The 21,728-nt window shown below is 40.0% G+C and overlaps 2 protein-coding genes across 6 annotated transcripts in view; one reads left to right on the top strand and one right to left on the bottom strand.

Moving 5' to 3' along the window:
* Positions 1-17,355, top strand: part of glcci1a (glucocorticoid induced 1a) — a 31,998-nt gene extending 14,643 nt beyond the window's left edge. For 2 of the 5 annotated variants that reach the window (XM_082521182.1, XM_082521185.1), the window contains 5 exons: positions 5,234-5,365; positions 8,889-9,041; positions 9,147-9,357; positions 14,075-14,195; positions 14,278-17,355. In XM_082521182.1, the coding sequence (XP_082377308.1) occupies positions 8,898-9,041; positions 9,147-9,357; positions 14,075-14,195; positions 14,278-14,587 (786 nt within the window). In that variant the 5' untranslated portion in view covers positions 5,234-5,365; positions 8,889-8,897 and the 3' untranslated portion in view covers positions 14,588-17,355. The other 3 variants (XM_082521183.1, XM_082521186.1, XM_082521184.1) reach the window with 3 other exon arrangements.
* Positions 1-21,728, bottom strand: part of LOC309698606 (uncharacterized protein) — a 379,790-nt gene that overhangs the window by 198,297 nt on the left and 159,765 nt on the right. The window lies entirely within an intron of this gene.

The following is a 21,728-nucleotide window of genomic DNA, read 5'->3' as shown; positions in this document are numbered from 1 at the left end:
TCTGTAATATCATTTTAATGTTTTACAGAGATTTTAATGAATTTTACTTTTTTATTTTGAGATTAGGTTTTATTCTGTGGACTTACTCTCTGGACACTATAACTGGACGGTGATCTTGAGATCCACATGTGCACTACTCATCTTATATGAAAGATAAATCCACACAGGTGAGCCCACACACTTCATATATTCTATGAATCTGTTATCCCCAGAAGAGATAAATTCATTATGGTTTAGGAAAAGGCAGGTTTACTTATTTATTCCACGTCTTGACTAAGATGTTGAGAGTTATTGCTAGTCAGAACAATTTCATAACACACACTCATTGAGGTGTTGTAGGGAAAACAGTTTTAAGTTAACAGCTATTAATCTGCTGCTGTGTTCAGACACCTGGATGTTGGAGTGACGAAACGCGAAAGAAAGAAGACCATTCAATTTGCTCTGCATCCTGAGGCAGTGCTGACGAGTTCAAAGAGGTATGATACTAAACGCTTGAAAGGAAATGGTCCTTACTTTGATAGGCAGAACTATCAGCTATAAGCTTTAATATGAAGCTGAAATTGAGAAATTGAGCAAATCACAAATGTCTACAACCCTTGTTGCCCTTTTTAAAAAGCTATTCACGAGAGAAGACTCACTGTCATATAGTCTCTAAACCAGGAATATCAAACTCATTTTACATTGTTGGCTACATACAACCCACTTTAATCTTAAATTGGTTGAACCAGTGTAACTGCCCTTTCTGTCAAAAAGAAATCTGTCAGCACAACTCTTTGAGTTTAAATGGTAAGGAATAAATGTGCAACATTTCAGAAAAATTTCGAGTTGCTCATTGAAAAAAAAAAACAAAGTCTATTGTAATTGAAAAGCAGAAACTTTTCTGTCATTTAATTGTTTAATCTCTGATTAATTACTTTAGTATGACTGACTGTGGGGTAGGGCTGCTCGATTATGGCAAAAATGATAATCACGATTATTTTCACTGAAATTGAGATCTCGATTATTTGACGATATTTATTTAACAATAACAATGTGTTGAATAATGACTTTAAAGATTGTCAAAAAATAATATAAAATAGTGTGCAAATACTGATAACAGTGCAAATGTTTGCAATATAAAAAATAAATGAAAAATGTAAACATCTATGTTTAGTGAACTTTGCAGTGTTGCTCTGTGGTGCAGCTACGACACCGTAGCAAAGTTTACACACTGTGTCTACTTGATCCACGTCTGACTCCGCGAACCCATAATGTTTCCACACCACTGAAGTTTTTTTACCTCTCTTTTCAACCAACAGCAGTCACTCTCCTCTCCAAATAACTTCTGCTTAGCTTTCCGAGCTTCCCTCGGGTCCTCTTAATTGTTGTGACGCGTATTCGAAATGCAGAGAGGTGCGCTCGATTTGCCACACGGAGCAGCGCGAGAGTAAAGCACGAGGGAGGTGCTAATAATCGGCTCCGTCATTTTTAATGATCGTTGAAAGCCCAGATCGTAATCGAGATTAAAATTCGATTAATTGAGCAGCCCTACTGTGGGGTAAGTCTGTTGAAGTTTAGCTTTCTATAGAAGCTGATTTCTGATAAAAATTATCACACGTTAGACTACTAATCCATCTGATACTGAATTATATGACTTGGTGGTAGGGCTGGGCCATATTATACCATTCACGGTAATACCGGTAGAATGTTAGGCAACGATAAGAAAATGAAATATCGCGATAGAATATGGGTAAAACGCGCATGCGCAGTGCATTTGTTTTCATACGCACATGTCCGAAAAAGCATGGCGGCAACGGAGAATGAGAAGGGGGAAAGCGGATCGTTGAGTGAAACGGATGAACCAGAATTGGTTTGTAAAAATGGCGCAGCTTCAGTGATGTGGAACTGGTTTGGTGTTTGTCCGTCAGATACCCACCAAAGCACATTTTTTTTGTAGAACATGCAAGCGGCCGTCGTTATTACCGTATTTGTTGGACTAAGGTGCTCGTAAATCTGGAAGTAATCTGGGTCCTAAACTCCATCTTCTTCAGATCCCAAAGTCAAATGAACACTGCAGCATCACTGAGAGTTACAAACTGTCTAAATTCTTTCATCTTTAATAAAACGATCAGCATTGCTGCTTTACCAGGTGTAACTATGAAGTTTGACATCCAGGCATCCATGAAAACAGAATTTATTACATTTAACGGAGTTAGAAGTTAGCGGAAGTTAGCTCGCTAGTTTTGCTTGTTACCTAAGCATGATATAGAGATTGACAGACCATGTGACTTTCGCGCATTGCTTTGTGGGTACCCGTGGCAACAAAATCAAAACACTGCATCAAGTGCTAGTATTTCCAGCACCGGTAATCATTAATTCTGCGGTTTTAATCCCTACTTGCATTTTATTTGCCCCAAAAACAGTGATGTACAAAACGACGGAGAACACAGCAGGGCCGTACAAAGACAGACTTGACGAAAAGGCAAAAAAAAGGACGAGGAAAAAAATCAAAGGCGTGAAAGGGTCAGACCCATACGAGCATACAGAGTGTAGTAAGGACGTTAGCGTGCTGCCCAACTTTCATCACACACATATTTATTATTATATGGTCATAAGTGTGAGTTCATACACTCACAAAATGTTTAGTAACTTTAGATCCCTGCAACAAGCCCAGGTCCAGTTTACTTTGGTGATTTGGACTGTTCCATTTCACCGCTGTTGTTAATTTTTTTTCCTTTATCTCCTGTACAGGCTAACGCAATCTATTTGTCATTTCAGGTTGTAGTGTTACACAACATTTTCAGATCTAATAGAAGTAAAATGAGTGTTTTGTAATTCATTCAATTTATTGTCTTTACTTATAACTGGCATTATTGTTTCATTCTATTATAGAATCTTACAAGAAAGAGGCAAAATTGTATTTGATTATGCTTTATCACCTGCTTCGGTAAAAAACAAATCAACAATGCAAAAAAAAAAATAGCAAAGCAACATACTGGAAAACAGTTATTCATCACTTGCTTACTTCAGTACAACACTTGGGCACATACATGCGGGACTTTTTGTGGCTGTTTTGATATCGCTCTCTCTCTTAACCGATCAAATCTGGCTGTGGTAGCAGCTTTAAACTCGGTATGACCCAGGTTGATAGAGGGCGGCCTAGTCTGGATCGCATTCCAGCATTTTGTAGGCTGGTTTTCCTACAAAACACAACAAACATTAGCCTGCAAAGCCACCGTGAACAAAGCAGCATAGCGCAACCAATTCAAATCAATATAAGACTTATTTGTAACCTACATCAACAATTATGTTATGATAAACTACGTAATAACTACTAGAAGACTTAACTTTGTGGAAATGCTTGGAGCAGACTAACATGTGAGCTGGAGTGTTCTGGAACGTTATATTTGGTCTTCGAATGGCTGCAATCCAGGCCATCCGTCGGCTCTTTGTTACTTCGGAAACACAGCTTAAACAATTTTTCTTCCGCGACGTAATCCGATAACAACCGATCTCTTTACCCGTCGGCTTCCCGTGGCTGTCATGCGACCGGCTATTGCAGTTAATAATACAACAGCTTCTTGCCATTTTTTGTGTTTCTTTTTATCGCTGAGTGACTGTTTTCATGTGAAAGCCTGCGTGTGCTAGTACCGCTTGCCACGCATTCCCAGAATCCTTTGCGGTTTTACCCCAGAATGACGTCACATTTTCAATCTCTATAGCACGTTCTGACTGAGAGATTTCTGAAAAAATTCAAGCGTACAGCTCTGCTATCACATCCAACATAAATGAAGACGGAGAACTAAACAGCAGTGGCGTTTGTAAGGTTACTGAAGTTGGGCTAGCTGGTATATAATGATGTGCTACGTGATCGCTAGTGACACAGCTATGTTAGCATAACATAAACAGTGAAGCTGCAGGATGAACGCTAACACGTTTCCACTCAATAAAAGTTAACGTGAAGGTTCCTGGTGGTTAGAGACAAATGCAATCGCATGGCAGGATGCTGTAAACGGACCAAACTTCAGTCAGGAGAACAACTGAGAAAATCCATCCACAATAAAAGTTTAGTCATTAATATACTGCAACAACATGGGAATAGCAGCTGTGATAGAATACAGCATTAATGAATCAATGGTACAGAAGTGGAGGAAGCAAGAAGAATGAGTTGAATAAAGTTTGATTTATCTGACTGTTTTGTTTCGCTTAATGTGCCTTATAATCCCGTGCACCTTATGGTCCGAAAAATACGTACTGCACACTGCAGTTTAATGTTGCAAAGCACCTTTTTTTAACTTCAGTGGATATTATACATGGTTATGCTCAGGATATGTCAGCCCATTTCTACTGGAAATGCCTTTTGGTTAAACTTTCAGCAAGGAATTTGCATTTGCGCTGTTAAATGTTTATATAGGTTTAATGTACATAATAAACAGCTGCTTGTTTAAGTGAAAATAAATGGATGTTTTTTTGCACTAGTAAAGTTGTGGAGTTGTATTTTGTCTCGCAGAAATTATATCGTCAGTTATATCGTTATCGCAAATTTTCAAATCTATATCATGATATATATTTTTGGCCATATCGCCCTGCCCAACTCTCACAGCCTTATTGTTTCAAAATATATTGATGACATCTTCTGCACAGGAATTTTTAAAATACTGACCGTTCCAGTAAGGGCTGTTGGGATCATAATCCAGAAGTGGAAAGAACATCATTTTATGATAAACTGAACACGACTTGATGCTCCTTGCAAGGTTTCAGACAGAGGAGTGAAAAAAATGGTCAAAGGAGTTGTCCAAGAGCCAAGGAACAGTTGTGGAGAGAGACAGAAAGACCTGGAATTAGCAGGTACAATTGTTTCAAAGCAAACAACAAGTAAAGCACTGAGCCACGCGCACCACGCAGGACTCCAATGCTGAAGAAAATGCATGCTCACAAGTACAAGTTCAGTTATATCGTTATCGCAAATTTTCAAATATATATTGTGATAAATATTTTTGGCCATATCGCCCTGCTCTACTTGGTGGACTAGTGCTGGCATATTCCATTACTTCATTTTGGAGCTTTGCTCACTACAGAAAGGGAAGTGATGAGTGGCTGACTGAGGTGAATGTAAAGAGATTTGTCTGGCTGTGTGGTTTCAGTCTGTAACTACTGTGCAAGGTCACATCGTGTTCAAATTTGTGACTGTTGTATGTCACCATTTCATGGTGTCTGCTCTCACAGCTTCTTGTGTTTTCCTTTGTAATTCCAGCAGAGTGCAAAGCTCCAGCACAGTAAAGAAGAACCCCTCAGTAAAGGCTGACTCTTCCAAGTACATTACAGCATCAGCACCCTGCCCTGACTAGTACCATCAGCCATCTTCACCTCAGTCATCCACTCTCAGGTATCTCTGATAACCTTGTCAAGCAGACTTTGATTTTAAGAGCAAAGTGTCCTGTAATGGCCATACATTAAATGAATGTAAAAAATAAAGAAGTTAAAATGTACATAAAGACAAGTGAAACATATCCGCAAATGTGACCTTGTCAGACTGCATGCCACCGATTGGCTAGTCAGTGGCATCACTCACCTTCACGAAAATCAAAACCGCCAGACAACAAGACAAATGGCTGCACAACAAACAACACTGTGGTCCCTGAGGCTGACAAAAAACCACAGACCAAGCAACACCAATGTCATTGCCTCGACATCCTGCTTTTATTTTGTCATCTGTGTCACATACAAATGATGTAACAGGACATTTGGCTGCGTTGCTATAATGACCCCACGCACATTAGGTGGTACTTGATTGTAATAGAAAATGAGCCAAATTGAGTAGGTATTGTTGGAAAGGGTACGAAAGCCCTGCTCGGCTCAACTCGACTCGACTTCACTCTGTTTCAGCCGTTTTCCATTACCTCAGTGTGCTTGGGGTTATTCTAGCAATGTGGCCAAAAGTCCAGTGACATTATTTGTATCATTTGTGTCTTTTGCTATATGCAACACAACAATGGAGAATGTCAAGTCAATGCTATACCTACTGCTCAGTCTCTGGGTGTTTGTCATATAGACCTCAATTACAGTACAGCTTCCCACAGCTTGGCCACAACCAAGACCAAAGCCCAAAACGAACTCAGAGTAGCTTCCAGTGTTGCTCTGAGAGTGAGCCTTTCCCCTATTCCACCCAGACTGGATCTGATTAGGTCTCAGAGGCAGGCTCTAGTGTCTCATTAAGAGGTGAACATAAAAATGGGCTGTTGTGACTGTTTGTTGTTGTTCATTTGTCTCAAATATAAAGAGTAACTTCTGGTTCTGCCAATGAAAAAAAGGTTTACTGCTGAAGCAACTTTCAGATTCACTCATAGGCATAAGGCTATATTTTCTAGGGCTCGCAAAATTTCAAAATCCCTGGTAGCCCTTCGGGCAGGGACTCTTCAGTTTTTGGTAGCCCAAAATAAATTTAAGTAGCCCGAATAAAAAAGAGAGCAATTTTTTGATTGACGTTTTGTTTCCTGTTTTGTTTCCTTTACAATATTATACATTAAAGTATAATATTGTAAAGGAAACAAAACATTAATCAAAAAATTGTTGAAACACAAATTACAACATTGTATAAAAATTACAATCATCAACTCAAATACTTGGTTCTAATTGAACAGAAATTTCTATGAACTTGTAAGAACTGTGTAGGACATGAATCAGTCTGTGTCAGATCCTGAATTTGAAATTTGCACTGAAGTCACGGGTAAGAGGCAAGTGGAACCAAGATCGAGTCCATTTGCTTTTTGAAGTTTGCAAAGACTGCTAAATTTTGCCAGTGGTAGTTCACTCTTTGCAACATAGTACGCTGTTCTAAACAGATCTTTCAGGTTTATTTTTAGTATGTTATTTTCAATTGGTGTTTGTTCCGGGAAAGATACTGCAGACTGAGCAATAATGCATTTCTTGCATTTCTCATGGGTTCTAATGGGGGCCTTTCTTAAAATTACTGGTCCCAGTAACAAAGGCGCTTGTCGACTCAGAAATCAAGGGAAAACCAACAACACACCCGGCAGAACATTATGTTATTTACACGGGTGCACATAAGTGGTCCGCAGGTACGCATTCGCTGTCAAAATAAAAGACGCGCACCAGATAAGAAGTTGCAACGCGCGTTTGCGTCCATATAAAAAGCACTGTTTTTGTCCGCTAGAGTGGGATTTTCACGGCACATTCTGCACCACATCTCTGTGCGTTCATTATTTGTTTGAAGCCAGCTCACCTCCTGCAACCACTTTTCCGAGAATACGTGCTTCTTTTGTGGTTCGGACTCCTTCTGACATTTCTTTGGAGGTGGAGGAACACCAAAGTAATTGCTTAAAGGAGCTTCTTCGACATCTTTAAGAGTTCTAAACAAATGTCTGTCCTCCTCCAGAAAAACTTCTCTTGTGCGTGTTTTTTATTTTGACAGCGAATGCGCACCTGCGGACCACTTATGTGCAGCCCTGGTTATTTAGCTCATCATATCGCAGCCACAGAAATTCTTTTGTCCATGAAACCATAAAGCTGCACTTTCTTTTTGCCTTATAGTCTGATTTGTCATAACTTTTCCGTTTTGTGGTAAGCTTTTCTTTGGCTGTCACTTCTTCACCCTGACCTGTCTTATTTGGCTCAGCAGAACTAAAATATATATCCTGCTGCTTTTACACACTCACTCACATAAGCTCAGCGATTCTCTGCGCGATCAACCTCTCACATGTTTAAGCTTGCTGCGGGAGATTTCACTTGTCATGTTTGCATAGTAAGCTAACGATAGATAAGACGATGTCAGAGGAATTGGTGCACAAATTATCATCACTCACCAATCAGTGCTGTCGCTCTCTATACACAGTTCACACGATTGCAAAGTGAAAGCAAAAAAACAAGCGCAAATTCAAACGCGATTTCAATATGTCACATATTGACAGTGGCTCACTGATGCCAATGACATAATTACCCAGCTACATTTCTGAAAGAATGCAAAAGCATTGACATATATTTTTCCTTCCTACGATAGCCCGACGGGCAGGGCAGGGCAGAGATAGATTTTGGTAGCCCGACTGGAAAAATCGCTAGCCCGACGTCCCGGGGCTAGCGATTTTGCGAGCCCTGTTTTCATTTGCACTTTAAGTTTTAAAACTGTTTATTTATTCGTTTAATTAGAAAATTATTTTGAATGTATTTATTTTATCAAGACATTATTTATCCGATTTCTATTTTCCCATTTTGTCCTGGTCTCTTTTGCTGGAGTAAAATTGAATTATTCATTATTTTTGTGTTATTAAGCCTGACTTGAATCTTTCAATTTCTACTTGAAGTTTGATTTGTTCCATGTATTGTTAACCTGTTTGGCATTTTGTTTTATGTGCAGGTTCACTTGCACATAATAAATAAATGTCTTTGTGATTCTTGCATTGCATCATCATGTTTATTTTACAAGGTTTTAGCTGTTAAAATCAAGTACATTTGATTTAGTTATTAAATATAAATCACCTGTACTGAATAAATTGATGAGCAACATCAGTTTATTCAATACAGTGTTAATATCTGAGTGGGCCCCGAGCCACTTTGTGGTGGAAAAGTTGGGCCCCGAGGTAACAAAGGTTAAGAACCCCTGATATAGAGGGACTGTGGTGTTGGGTTTTGTACAGCCATTGTTGCCGGGTTTCATAAATGGGTTGCTTGCTTGGAACCCTGGCTGAACCGTTATTCAGACAGTACCTGGTACCAGGTAATCCCACCTAATACAAAACCCCAAAATTGAATTAAGTCGAGCCAAGTAGGTACTAGTGGAAAAGAGACATTACGGAGCTGAGAAGTGGCTATAGTGAAGCTGGAGTAGTGTGTGTGCCTCAAGAAGGTTCGTGTGTGTGTGTGTGTTTGTTTGTTTGTTTGTGTGCTCGCTGCAGCAGTTTTCCATGTCGAAGTCTGCCCAGATGCCACTGTCCAACATCACTGTGCCAAAGCCCTCGATCTCCAGGGTGCCCAGCAGCATGGAAGGCATCAACCATGAGCTGGAGAAGGTCTTCATTAAAGACAATGGAGATAAGGAGGAACTTAAGGTGGGGCTCAGTTTCCATTTTCAGCATGGTATTTTAGTAAACCTGTGACTTGTGTCACTGCCATCTCTTGACTGAGCTTTGAATCTTATATTGTTTTCTCTGCAGTCCCTGGAGGTTCCCGATGGGCGACGAGCACCTTTCCCTCCACAGCAGCGCAGCAGCAGCACCCGCAGTGTGGACACCCAGACCCCCTCAGCTCCTGGCCGGTCCAGCAGCTGCTCTAGCCTGTCACCATCCCCCTCGCCAGCCTGCCCACTGGGATCACATGATGGCAGTCCTTACTCCACAGATGATCTACTATATGACCGAGATAAAGGTAAGCAACGCTAAGGTCCTACTGAAGTGTTCACAAAAAGTAGCTGCTGGGGTCAAGGGATTTGTTCCTATCCTGACCAGATCCTGGAGGAGATCACTAAAACTCTACAGTATTGCAAAGGAATGGAGTAAATCAAATGTAGACCATAGCCTATATTGGCTATGTAACATCTTTTGATGATAATGGAAACTTAAACCTATAGAGGCGTGAATTCAAAATTCTCTGCCACTAGTCCATTTTGGTGAAATTTCATTGCAGAAACTCAAATTGTTGTCAGCAGTTTGTATGGCCTTCATGTGCTTGTATGCATGGGGGCATACTCCTAATGAGTCAACAAATGGTGTTCTGGGGGGGATCTCCTCCCAGATATGACCCAGGGCATCACCGGGTTTCTGGACTGAGATGTTCTGCAATTCGATGGCGTCAGATGGACCAAAACATAATGTCCCAGTGGTCTTCTTCTTCATTTAGGTTAGCGGAGCATGGAAGCCATTCTTTCATCCTCCAGGAACTACCTGCATATTCTGACCACATGAGCCTGGACATTGTCATGCACCAGAACCAACTGCACTAGCATGTAGGGTCTGAAAATGGGTCCAGAGATGTCATCCCAATATAATAGCAGTCAAAGTGCTGTTGCCAAGCCTGTAAAGGTTTATCCATCCCTCCATCCATATACTGCCCCATACCATCACTGACCCACCGACATACCAGTCACTTTGTTACGGGCAACATTCAGAAGCGCCTTGAGGCGACTTATGTTGTGATTTGGCGCTATATAAATTGAATTGAATTGAACATTCTGTGGCTTCTCCAGACCTTTGCATGTCTGTCACATGTGCTCAGGGTGAACCTGCTCTTATCTGTGAAAAACACAGAGCACCAGTGGTGGACCTACCAATTTTGATATTCTGCGACAAATGCCAGTAGGGCAGTTCTAGTGCTGGACACTAGATGTCACCAGATATCACCTTATGCTACCGGGAGTGACACTGACCCCAGTCAACTGCAAAACAGACAGAAAAAAATTAGGAGCAAAGAATATCAGTTGCCTCCACCTTTAAAACCATTCTTGTTTTGGAGGTTGTGTAATAATATCAATGACGATAGATTAAATAAATACATTTCAGGTAGATGCCTGTGTATTGTAAAAGTCTTCTGTGCTGATTTGAACTGAGTATGTCGTTTGTTCAGTCTCTCAGTTAGTGTTGCGCTCAGTGCATGCCTTACTGTACATCATGTCATTAACACAAACATTTTAAAGGTGATAATTTAGGACTTCAACAATAATCCAGACAGCAACATGGGTTGAGCATCTTAGGGATAGTTAGTTGTGTTGGGAATTAAGCATTTGTCTAATTTTTTTGTGTTATATATGAAAGAAACATCAATATCTAATGACAAGACTTATGAATCGCGGTCCAGCAGTGGGGAGTTTTTTGCAGTTCAATTCAATTTTATTTATATAGTGCCAAATCACAAATCGCCTCAAGTAGGCAACACCTCAAACAGTAAAGCTTCATCCATATCAAAACCCAGCAATAGGCAGCAGTACTTGTCCCTGTACAATTCACAGAACCGTCTAATCCACATCTGACTACCGCCAAGCCCACAAGCACCATAACATAGTTTGTTACCTGAAATTGAACAATAAAAAAGGGTTGGAGCAACCTGTCAAAGCTATTTACACTGAAATGAACTTTATACTCAGGTTTTTACTTTTACTGTTTCACAAGGAGTTAAAAAGTAAATGTCCACAATTTAGACTTTAGTTGCAAGATATTTTATTAAAACAATTTAACAAAAATTTAATAAAAGTACAGTTCGGTGTATAATAATCAAATTAACTGAATTGCATTTATCTAATTAACATAGTCTGAGCTAATGCTAATTATGTTCTGATCCTTTTGAGGAGAATGGTTGGAGCGAATAAATGGATGCACTTATCTCTGTATACCGAGTTGATGATAACCACCCAACAGGAAACCGGCATACCCTTGTCATTCAGTGGCCGTATGGTGTAAACCAAAATCCTTCTGAATTAATCATCTAATGTGGCAAAAACTGAGCAGAGGAAAAGCCAAAAATATACAAAACCAATTTGCAGGTTCACAGTTTGGCATCAGTTGATCACTCCAGCGTTGGAATTTGCAGCTGTGACCTCTTAAGATCCCATCTTCTGAACTGCTCATCTCGCAGAAGACAAAAGGGAAGAACCTCATATCTTTTAATTCTTAACAAAGTCACATATGCTTCTAATTGACTTCATGTTTCATTTAGTTTATGTAATTGTAATTAAATTAGATTTGTCTTTAGCATATTCTCACATGAGCCTTCATTTTAAAATAATCCCCCTTTTAATTAAAATACAGAGGAATACTTTCTTTCTTGTTTTTCTCTTTAAAACTCTGTTTTTGTCAATCACAGTATACCCAGTTAGACTTTTTTGATAAGTCACACATTTTATAAGTCAGACACACACATAGAATCTTTATTATACTTCGGTTGACTTTTAGCAAATAGGGATAACAATAATAATAAATCTCCAGGGTGGGCCATTTATATGGATACACCGTAATAACATGGGAATGGTTGGTGATATTAAAGTCCTGTTTGTGGCACATTAGTATATGTGAGGGGCAAACTTCTCAAGATGGGTGGTGACCATGGTGGCCATTTAGAAGTCGGCCATCTTGGATACAACTTTTGTTTTTTCAATAGGAAGAGGGCCATGTGACACATCAAACTTATTGGTAATGTCACAAGAAAAACAATGGTGTCCTTGGTTTCAACGTAACTTTATTCTTTCATGAGTTATTTACACGTTTCTCACCACTTATAAAATGTGTTCAATGTGCTGCCCATTGGGTTGGATTGTCAATGCAACCCTCTTCTCCCACTCTTCACACACTGATAGCAACACCGCAGGAGAAATGCCAGCACAGGCATCCAGTATCCGTAGTTTCAGGTGCTGCACATCTCGTATCTTCACACCATAGACAATTGCCTTCAGATGACCCCAAAGATAAAAGTCTAAGGGGGTCAGATCGGGAGACCTTGGGGCCATTCAACTGGCCCACGACAACCAATCCACTTTCCAGGAAACTGTTCATCTAGGAATGCTCGGACCTGGCACCCATAATGTGGTGGTGCACCATCTTGCTGGAAAAACTCAGGGAACGTGCCAGCTTCAGTGCATAAAGAGGAAACACATCATCATATAGCAATTTCAAATATCCAGTGGCCTTGAGGTTTCCATTGATGATGAATGGACCCACTATCATTGTTCCCCATATACCACACCAAACCATCACTTTTGTTGTTCCAACAGTCTTGGAGGGATCCATCCAATGTGGGTTAGTGTCAGACCAATAGCGGTGGTTTTGTTTGTTAACTTCACCATTCACATAAAAGTTTGCCTCATCACTGAACAAAATCTTCTGCGTGAACTGAGGGTCCTGTTCCAATTTTTGTTTTGCCCATTCTGCAAATTCTGTGCGCCGATCTGGGTCATCCTCGTTGAGATGCTGCAGTAGCTGGAGTTTGTAAGGGTGCCATTTGTGAGTAGCTAATATCCGCCGAAGGGATGTTCGACTAATGCCACTCTCCAGTGCTACGCTGTGGGCTCTTGCTGAATGAAGCTAGGACAGCCACTGATGTTTCTTCATTAGTGACAGTTTTCTTGCGTCCACATTGTGGCAAATCCAACACTGAACCAGTTTCACGAAACTTAGCAAGCAGTTTGCTAACTGTAGCATGGGAGATAGGTGGTCTCGTAGGGTGTCTTGCATTGAAATCTTCTGCAATGACCCGGTTACTGCGTTCACCAGATATAAACACGATTTCGATCCGCTCCTCACGTGTTAACCTCTTCGACATGTCAATGGCTGTGAACAAAGAGAAACTTGTAAATAACTCATGAAAGAATAAAGTTACGTTGAAACCAAGCACACCACTGTTTTTCTTGTGGCATTACCAATAGGTTTGATGTGTCACATGGCCCTCTTCCTATTGAAAAAACAAAAGTTGTATCCAAGATGGCCGACTTCTAAATGGCCACCATGGTCACCACCCATCTTGAGGAGTTTGCCCCCTCACATATACTAATGTGCCACAAACAGGACTTTAATATCACCAACCATTCCCATTTATACAGTGTATCCATATAAATGGCCCACCCTGTATATATCTTGTCCTTTGTGCCCGTTTAAGAAATGTTGATTTTATGAAATATCTGCTTTTCATCTTATTATCTTTGAAAGAAACCAGTACAAAATTGACATGGCACAAAAAGGGCAAATATGTGCTTTGAAATGGAACGATATTTATGCAGTGCTTTTATTTTCTTACTGACCCCTCAAAGAGTTTCAGACATATAAAGGCAATTTTATATTCAGTGTAGAGTGTTTTAATTTATACACGTTCAGCACTTTATGTACCATCCATGGAGAATTTTGAATCACCCATTAGCCTAACATGTCTTTGAACTGTATTCTGTAAGTATCTGTGTTCTCCTGAAAAGTTGAGAGGAGACACTTGAATTTGCTCACCAATGTGATAATATCTCAGGAGTTTTGGTAGAAATCGAAACTTTAATCAGTTATTATATAAAATATGCATTCACAGTGGATCTGTGTCATTTGAGCAGATGACTGCAGAGAATAGTCTTTACTAATCAATCCCAAAAAAGATAAAAGCATCATATTTCTGTTTTCAGACAATGGAAGCAGCTCACCGCTGCCAAAGTTTGCCTCCTCACCCAAACCCAACAACAGCTATATGTTCAAGCGGGAACCACCAGAGGGCTGTGAGAAGATTAAAGCTTTTGAGGAAATGAGGTATAGATGCTTTGATACTTATACTGAATTTCCTCAGTACTCTGCTGCCCCCTTTAATTCCGCTGAACATGTTTTTGTGCAGCTCCAGGCAGTCCACATCGGCACCCCTCTTCTCCTGCCCTGACAAAAACAAAGTGAATTTCATCCCAACGGGTTCAGCTTTCTGTCCCGTCAAACTCCCTGGCTCTTTACAACTCACCCTTGCATCAGAGCCCGAGGAAGACGAGGACAGCAGGGAAGCAGGTTCTGGCTCTGACCCACACGGAACCACGTCATTCTATGGTGTCCCTACTCAGGTGTCCACGAGCACCAGCACAGATGATCCCCCAGAGGAGCCTGCCTCACCCTCAGAGACATCAGAGTCCCAGACAGACAGCCCGGCCATCAGCTAGACCTGAGCAGAGCTGGCCTCTGTCTCTGGGATGTACACTTGCAACCATCGAGCACCACCACTGACTTTCTCACCAACACCACCTTCTGCTCCACCAGGGGGTCTCTGTCTCTCTGTGCCCACTGTCTCCGTTGCCCTTCTATCTTTGCATGGCGTAGCAACAGTGTCCAGAATATCCACCACAACCAATATGATTTGCTGCCTCAACCTCCTGTCCTGCATAATAAGTGAGCTGCTGTTGGCAGGAAGAGACCTGACAGTTCAAGGGTTCATATGCAGGCGTAGTGAGGAGTGCAACACAATGGATCGGGGAGGGGCATGCATTTTAAGCTGGTAGTGTATTTCTGATGAAATGATGTGTTGTGTTCTGTTTCAACATTCACAGTATGAATAAGCTCTTTAAACATGTATATCCACATATAGCTCTATAAAAAGAAAGAAAAGTCTTTGTTTAAAACTCTATGGCTGTGTTATAAATGGAACAGGAAAGACAACAAGAACAGGATGATGTTTACACTGTCCAGGTCATGTTGTTGAGCTTTGTCTTAAATGCAACAAGGAAAACGTTGGAAGAAAAGGAGAAAATGGCCTCAAATGGTTACACGGTGTCAGATCTTGCTTCAGGTATTTCACAATCGGAGTCTATACTCAGGTAATTTGGAATGTATGTCCATAAAAAGCAGAACAGATTCCCTGACATTTATTCCCTCACATTTTCATTAATATACGAATCACTCTTTTCTGTTCAGTGACTAGACCTGAGCTCATGGCTGCAAATAGTGAAGGCTGTTGTGACCTCTGCCATGTGTTGTTGTGGATGTACTGATGGGGTTGAGCTTGCCTGTTAAGCTTAATGATAATGTGATTGGCTGATGGTGGAGCAAAAGCAATGAGGATGCAGTAACACTATGTGAAAGTATGAGGAAAATGTTCAAATGCAACCTGTCTTTGAGGAAATAAAACTTTGAGGACGTAAAACTGGCACTGGATTGGCAGATTAGACCGCTGCTCAAAGGGTAATTGCGGTTTCCACCCAAAATATTGTGAGCAGCATAAACTTGTTTTTATTTATAACCCAGATGCGTTACCACAACATTTTTTAAAGTTTAGTTTTCCACATCTTAGAATATATTCAGTCAAGCCTGGAGGTTTGACACAGCAAGCTTGCTGTTAAGTGACAGACCTCACTACTCCATAGGACACAGAGATGATAAAAAGCTGGATAAAACCAGGAGAGAATGATTATTGGACTTGTGTTTGTCAGATCCAGACAGAGAGAACTTTAAATAGTGGACCACATCTACTGAATGTCTAAATAGGGAATTCAGAGCTCTGGAGATGTTCCAGTTGTCAGCCGCCACATGGAGGCAGTGTTAAATGTATGGAGCTATATCTCTTAATGATTATGGGTTGCTGATTGCATCACTTCCAAAAGACGTCAGCCCTTTTCAGGCATGAGCTACGTGACCTTACTGTTTTTATTGCTCTGTAGAAGTGACAGCAGCATTCTTTTGGATCGCTACAGTGACTCCCAAAACCTGGAAAGTAGTTTTTCCTCTGAGTGAGCTCTGTAGTATCTTCATTTATAGTTCAATCCAAGCTTTCAAACAAGCAGCAACTGACCTATGCATAGCACTGTTTTCCAGAAGCAGCATGCTTTTGGCGTGTTGATGGACTGCAGGTAAGCATGTTCCCACAGGGTCTGTATTGTTCTAATTCTGACAATCTTTCCAAGTGTAGGTCAAGAGCTACAAAACATGCCAGTGACAGGCAGCTTTTGCCCTTAACGAGTAAGTTGTTTTGTTGCCCCCAGGTGGCCAAAATTAAGAAAAAAGCGTAAATAAATATATAAATCCAGGTAAATTGTGACTGACAGATCAAAGTCTGATTTTCACTATTCATGACGCCTGGTCTGGGATGACGCAGTTCTTGTGCAAGTTAAAAATGAATATTTGTACAACCTTTCCCTCCACTCTGCACTCTGGTAAGCTTCGAAACTTACTGTTCTAATGAAATCCATTCCATGAGATATGAGCATGAGAGGTGATTGATTCCTAAATTATGTTTGATCTTTGTTTCTGTACTCAGACTTTTGGTTGCAGCTACAAGAGCGCCTTCTGCTGTATGATGCATAGAGAAAGCATTACACTGGCCGGCCTCGTTTTCACTGTTATTATTATTATTATGGGATGCTGTAGGCACCCTGATGCTACCACCAAACTACAATACCATAGCATTTCATGTTTTCTGTGCAATGTTACAAACAGACATGAACATGGCCAAGTGTAAATAACCAGTGCATTTTCATCTTACTCATCATTTCTTTGGATAACTGGTGTATTTGTTGAATCCCTGTATTGACACTCCTTTTGTATATACGTTATTTTGTATATACAAGGCTTTTAAGGAGGTTCAATGTCGTGGTTTCTAAAGACATTTCAGCACCTTACCAAGAATTTTAGCTTTCCCAATGTTCCACATATACTTGGCATTGGTAACCTAGATGTGTGCAATAATAGGAAAAAAAATTAAAAAGAAAAGGTGTTGTCTTTTCGTTCTTTGACACAAATGTCTCATCTCACATTCCTTTGGTTTTGAGCATGAAGGCTGAATCAGCAAGAAGTTTGTTGTTAAAGCCATCAACTGATACAAAACCAGCAATGACCAGAGCACACCACTGGCAGGTCAGAGTGTTCATCAGCTCCTCTTTGTGTAACCAGTAGTGTCAAAGTTCATGCACAATGGCAATAAAGGAAAAAAAAAAATCTGGATTTTGTCTGTTCATTTTTGTGTGTCATACAGGGTTTTATTCATCACAGCTGTGAAATGTGTGATGACATAAGGAACTTTTTTTCTTTTTCTTAGTCTTGTACAGGTCATTAGAAATCAAGAGTTAGCTATCTTATGGAGCTGTTCGGCACTTCGGGATTGGTGGGAAAATATAATGGTGGTAATTTTCAGTGTTCTAAAAAGGAGATTTGGTATCTCACCAAAACTGTCCATACTTGGTATAACCACAGAACTTTCTGGTGGAGATTTTTCCAGTTATACAAAAAGATGGATTATTCTGGCTCTTACTACGGCCAAACTGGTCCTGCTAAGACATTGGTGGAAAAAGAACCCCCCTCCCTATGAAGAGTGGCTAAAGACAATGGCTAAGTTGGCGTCCTACGAAAAAGTGACTTATGGTTTATTAGACAAATTGCATCAATATGATTGTATTTGGTCCCCTTTACAAGCTGGCTTTCTGTAACTTGAGGAACAGAAGAGTAATGACAGAGTGGTGGTGTGGGGATTGGTGTGCGAAGAAAGAATAGGATAACTTTGTTTTTGTTGTTGTTTTTGTTTGTTTGTTTTTTTAAACTATTTATTTATGTAGTTATCCTTAAGTTCTGTTATTGAAGTTTAAAATGAAATAAATAAAAATTGTTGATGACAAAAAAGAAATCAAGAGTTAGCTGAAGCAGGTAGGTCTTCGTGTGTATCTAAGCAGTCTGATGTTTGCAGCAATCACCCTGAAAAAAAAGATGATGGTGATTTTGATTAAAAAAGAGAGATGAAGATGGTGGCAAACATATGCACAAATAGTTTAAACATTAACACTTTATTCATTCCATTTTAAATATAATTTGTTTTCCAAGAAAATATTGTGAGGCACTATATAAGTTGAATTGCAACTAGTGAACACCCCACTGGCAGAAATGACTATGAAATTAAATTACAGTTTTTAATTATGAACTCATTTTTGCCTTTTTTAATCAACTTTTGACTATGACACATACACTTGTGCCTGTGTGTTTCTTGGGCTAGTTCTTAAAAAGCCTTGTATTCACATCAGTTGTTTAGGTGTACAGTTGTCCACGACAGTCCATTAACCCGCAGTTTCATGTCCAACCCTGAGATGCAATCAAAATCCTACAAGTACAGCCCACCTGAACGAGCATCACTACCTCAGCAGCTGCCCCAGAGCTGCCTAGAAAACAAATCCAAGCTCCATTTCTCCAACGAGGGTGGTGAGTAAAGCTTCAGACTAAACTCCAGTCATAGTTTGTCAAGGAGCTAAGCCTGACAGCAGAAATCTGAAATACATTTAGAAAGAAATCAAAATTATTAAGAAGACATAGGGAGAGCTTTGGACAGCTCAGTTAAGATGCTGAGTCCTGTCCCGCTTTCTTTTCTTCCCTCCTTCCTTTCTTTCCTTTTAGGTCATCTGAAGTCAGAAAATGTATTTAGTTTAAGATGAGATTCAGCAACCAGCGGCAATCCCATATCCCCACAGTGTGCAACCGAACCCTATCCTCCAAGATGATAACACTTGGCCCCACAGAGCAGGGTTTATCAGACACTACCTCCAGAATTTGGAAGAGGAGAGGATGGAAGGGCTTGCCTGCATCCCCAACCTCAACTCCATAAATACGTCATACCAGAATGACCAACAGCAACCACAATGGCTGAGTTGTGACAAATGCCGGTTGAAGAATGGGTTGCCATTCACAGCTCATTGACATTAGCATTGATTTGACAAGTATTTCATACCCAAATACTCAACCTTTGGTGAACCCACAAATATTGTACCTTTTAAGGGGAAATAAACAGGCTTTCTAACAATATAAGATTTCTTGCCAAGAAGCATTGTTACAATGAAGAAATAATCTACTAACCAATAAGTTTATAGTTCTTCACCATATGTGGAAGCTCAGCTAGAGGGCAGTGTGCTCCCTAGACCAGTCATCCTGTCTTTAGTTAATCTGATTTTCTTACCAACTAATCTAACCTCTTTAGTTTAAAATCCATGCGATAATGTTTTACTCTACTGCTATTCTACTTTGTCTCCCTCACATTTATATTTATAGCCAATTTATAATGACTCTCTAAGCTAATTTCTTGGTTAGAAATTATGTTAATTATGTGTGCTGAAACCCATAGTGCCACACAGAAAAGCCCCAGTCAGCATTCAAACAAAGAAATATCACAGCAAGGAGGTTAAGACACGACAGAACATTGTCTAATGAATAGTATAGTTGTTTACCTATTACATAAAGCACTACTACTGTTGTGAACCGGTGCTGTATTTGAATAACAGCTGTTTCATTTGTTTTATAAATTGTAACCTCTGCCCAGCAGTGATATATATCCCCCAGCAGATGGCAGTAGACAACCGGCACCCAGTTGAATTTGGCTGATTTCAGATTTTGTCACAGTTTAGCATGTAAAGGGCTCAAACAGCTGTTTGTATCTCTCATTTTGAGAGCTCCAAACCTCCACCTGTCTTTACAACTAAAACTTGTTCTAGCCGTTGTGCACTAAGGGATATCATAGCACCAACATTTATATTTACATTAGCTTCTAAATTCAGAAAAGGAAATATTTCTCTGCCTGACAGGAACAGTTTCTCTAAACAAAAGCATCATTGGCCCTGTTTCAGCAGCTAATCGGCTTTGTCACAAACTCGATTCTCTGTGCTAATCTCGAGCTTCCAGCACATCCTAACTGAACCTAATAGAACAAAGGTAAGACTCTTTTAAAAGCAAATTAGGGAGCAGAAAGCCTCTTGTAATCCCCAGATTCCCGGCCTTCTGCTTCCTGCTGTGCTGCTGTTTCTCCATTCAGGAGCAGCTCTGTGCAAAATGCTAATCCTCATTTATCAAAGCACAGAGATAATACAACAAATAAGAACCCCAGATATGATGTCTGGTTTTATTAAGACATAGCCACACAGCTGGGTTTGCCCCTCACTCTGAATTCATATTTGGATCAATCAAGCCTTCAAATTATTAGATGCATAAGAGAGTTGTCCCTAATCAGAGCTCTCTCCAATCAGTGCTGCTCACTAAGACAGAGTTAAAAGGTTAAAAGGTTAAAGTCACACTTGCACCAAGAGGCTGCTTCTAAATAACAGATATTTATTCAGACCTTTCAATGAAAATAAAACAAAAATATTTCTCTCTAACCATTCATCTGTTATTTTATCATATTGATTAACTTCACCTGAAATTAAACAAAACATGGAAAATTTCAACAGCAAGCATTTTCCTTACACCCTCAAAATCTCAATTTGAGATAAACACTTATTTTATTGAAATTGTTATTTTTTGTTTTTGTTATTTTTCCTCATGTGCAGATTTAATTTGATTCTGTAGAAATAAAGCTCAACACTGCTACAATATTTGAATGGGTTTCGGCTCCATGTTGGTACTGAATGTTAGCCCCTGTAGAAGCTTTGGTCCATGTCTTATAAACTAGTCTTAAGCGTACGTATATATGTTTGACTCTTATTAATAAAGACTGTGCTTTTTCCAAAATCTGCTGGACCTATGGAGCAGGCAGAGAAGAGTAGCTGATGAGTAGTCACGCTAGTTTGGGGTGTTTCATTCGTTTTAAGGGTAGTTTTAATTTAGTTTGAAATGAGTCAGTATTTCTCCTTTCTTTTTCTGAACACTCTACCCTAAAATCAAATGGAACAGTTGATTTTTCGGTACTTACTCACGTGTTTCTCAAATGTATGCACACATTTCATGGAGAAATTTGTTATTTGTCAATATTTTCTAACCTAAATTTGTTTACATTCTACCAACAAATGTAAAACTACCCCAGACCTTGCTTACAAACAAATGGCCAAAGTGAGTGAAAAGACAAGCTTTTCATTTGTGCTGATGCGGAAAGATTGCAGTTTGAGCTGTTTAAAAAACTACATAAAACTTATTGCCACTTTAAAAAAATGTTCCTCTGTTTATGCTCACTCCTAGTATAAACAGATGTGTCAACTTTGTCAAATATTGAGTACAATGCTGAAGGAAGCTTTTGTGAAGGCGGAGGACTAAGCAACCAACTCGTCATCTCTGGGGACGTCAGCTGGTCAAGTGGATGGACTGCCACGTTCAGCTCTTTTGTGCATCTGTCTTTTCTCACGGGTCTATTGTGAAGACGAGACAGGCTGATCCCACCTCAGGAATCCAAACCTCCCTGCCTTGTATGCATGTCAGCTACCCCCTTCTCCCTGGGAGGGATTTCATTGTCCTGGTTCCCCTCCCCCTTTCAAATCAGATGCATTGAATGCTACACTGATCAAGGAAAAAGTAATCAAGTGCCCTTTTGTTTTAGCAGCTGCTTCAAAAGAGCAAAATAAATATATGGTAATGAAA

The sequence above is a fragment of the Aulonocara stuartgranti genome (genome assembly GCF_965226115.1).
Source record: "Aulonocara stuartgranti genome assembly, chromosome: 22".
Lineage (NCBI taxonomy): Eukaryota > Metazoa > Chordata > Actinopteri > Cichliformes > Cichlidae > Aulonocara > Aulonocara stuartgranti.
This window is presented reverse-complemented; position numbering and strand designations above follow the sequence as displayed.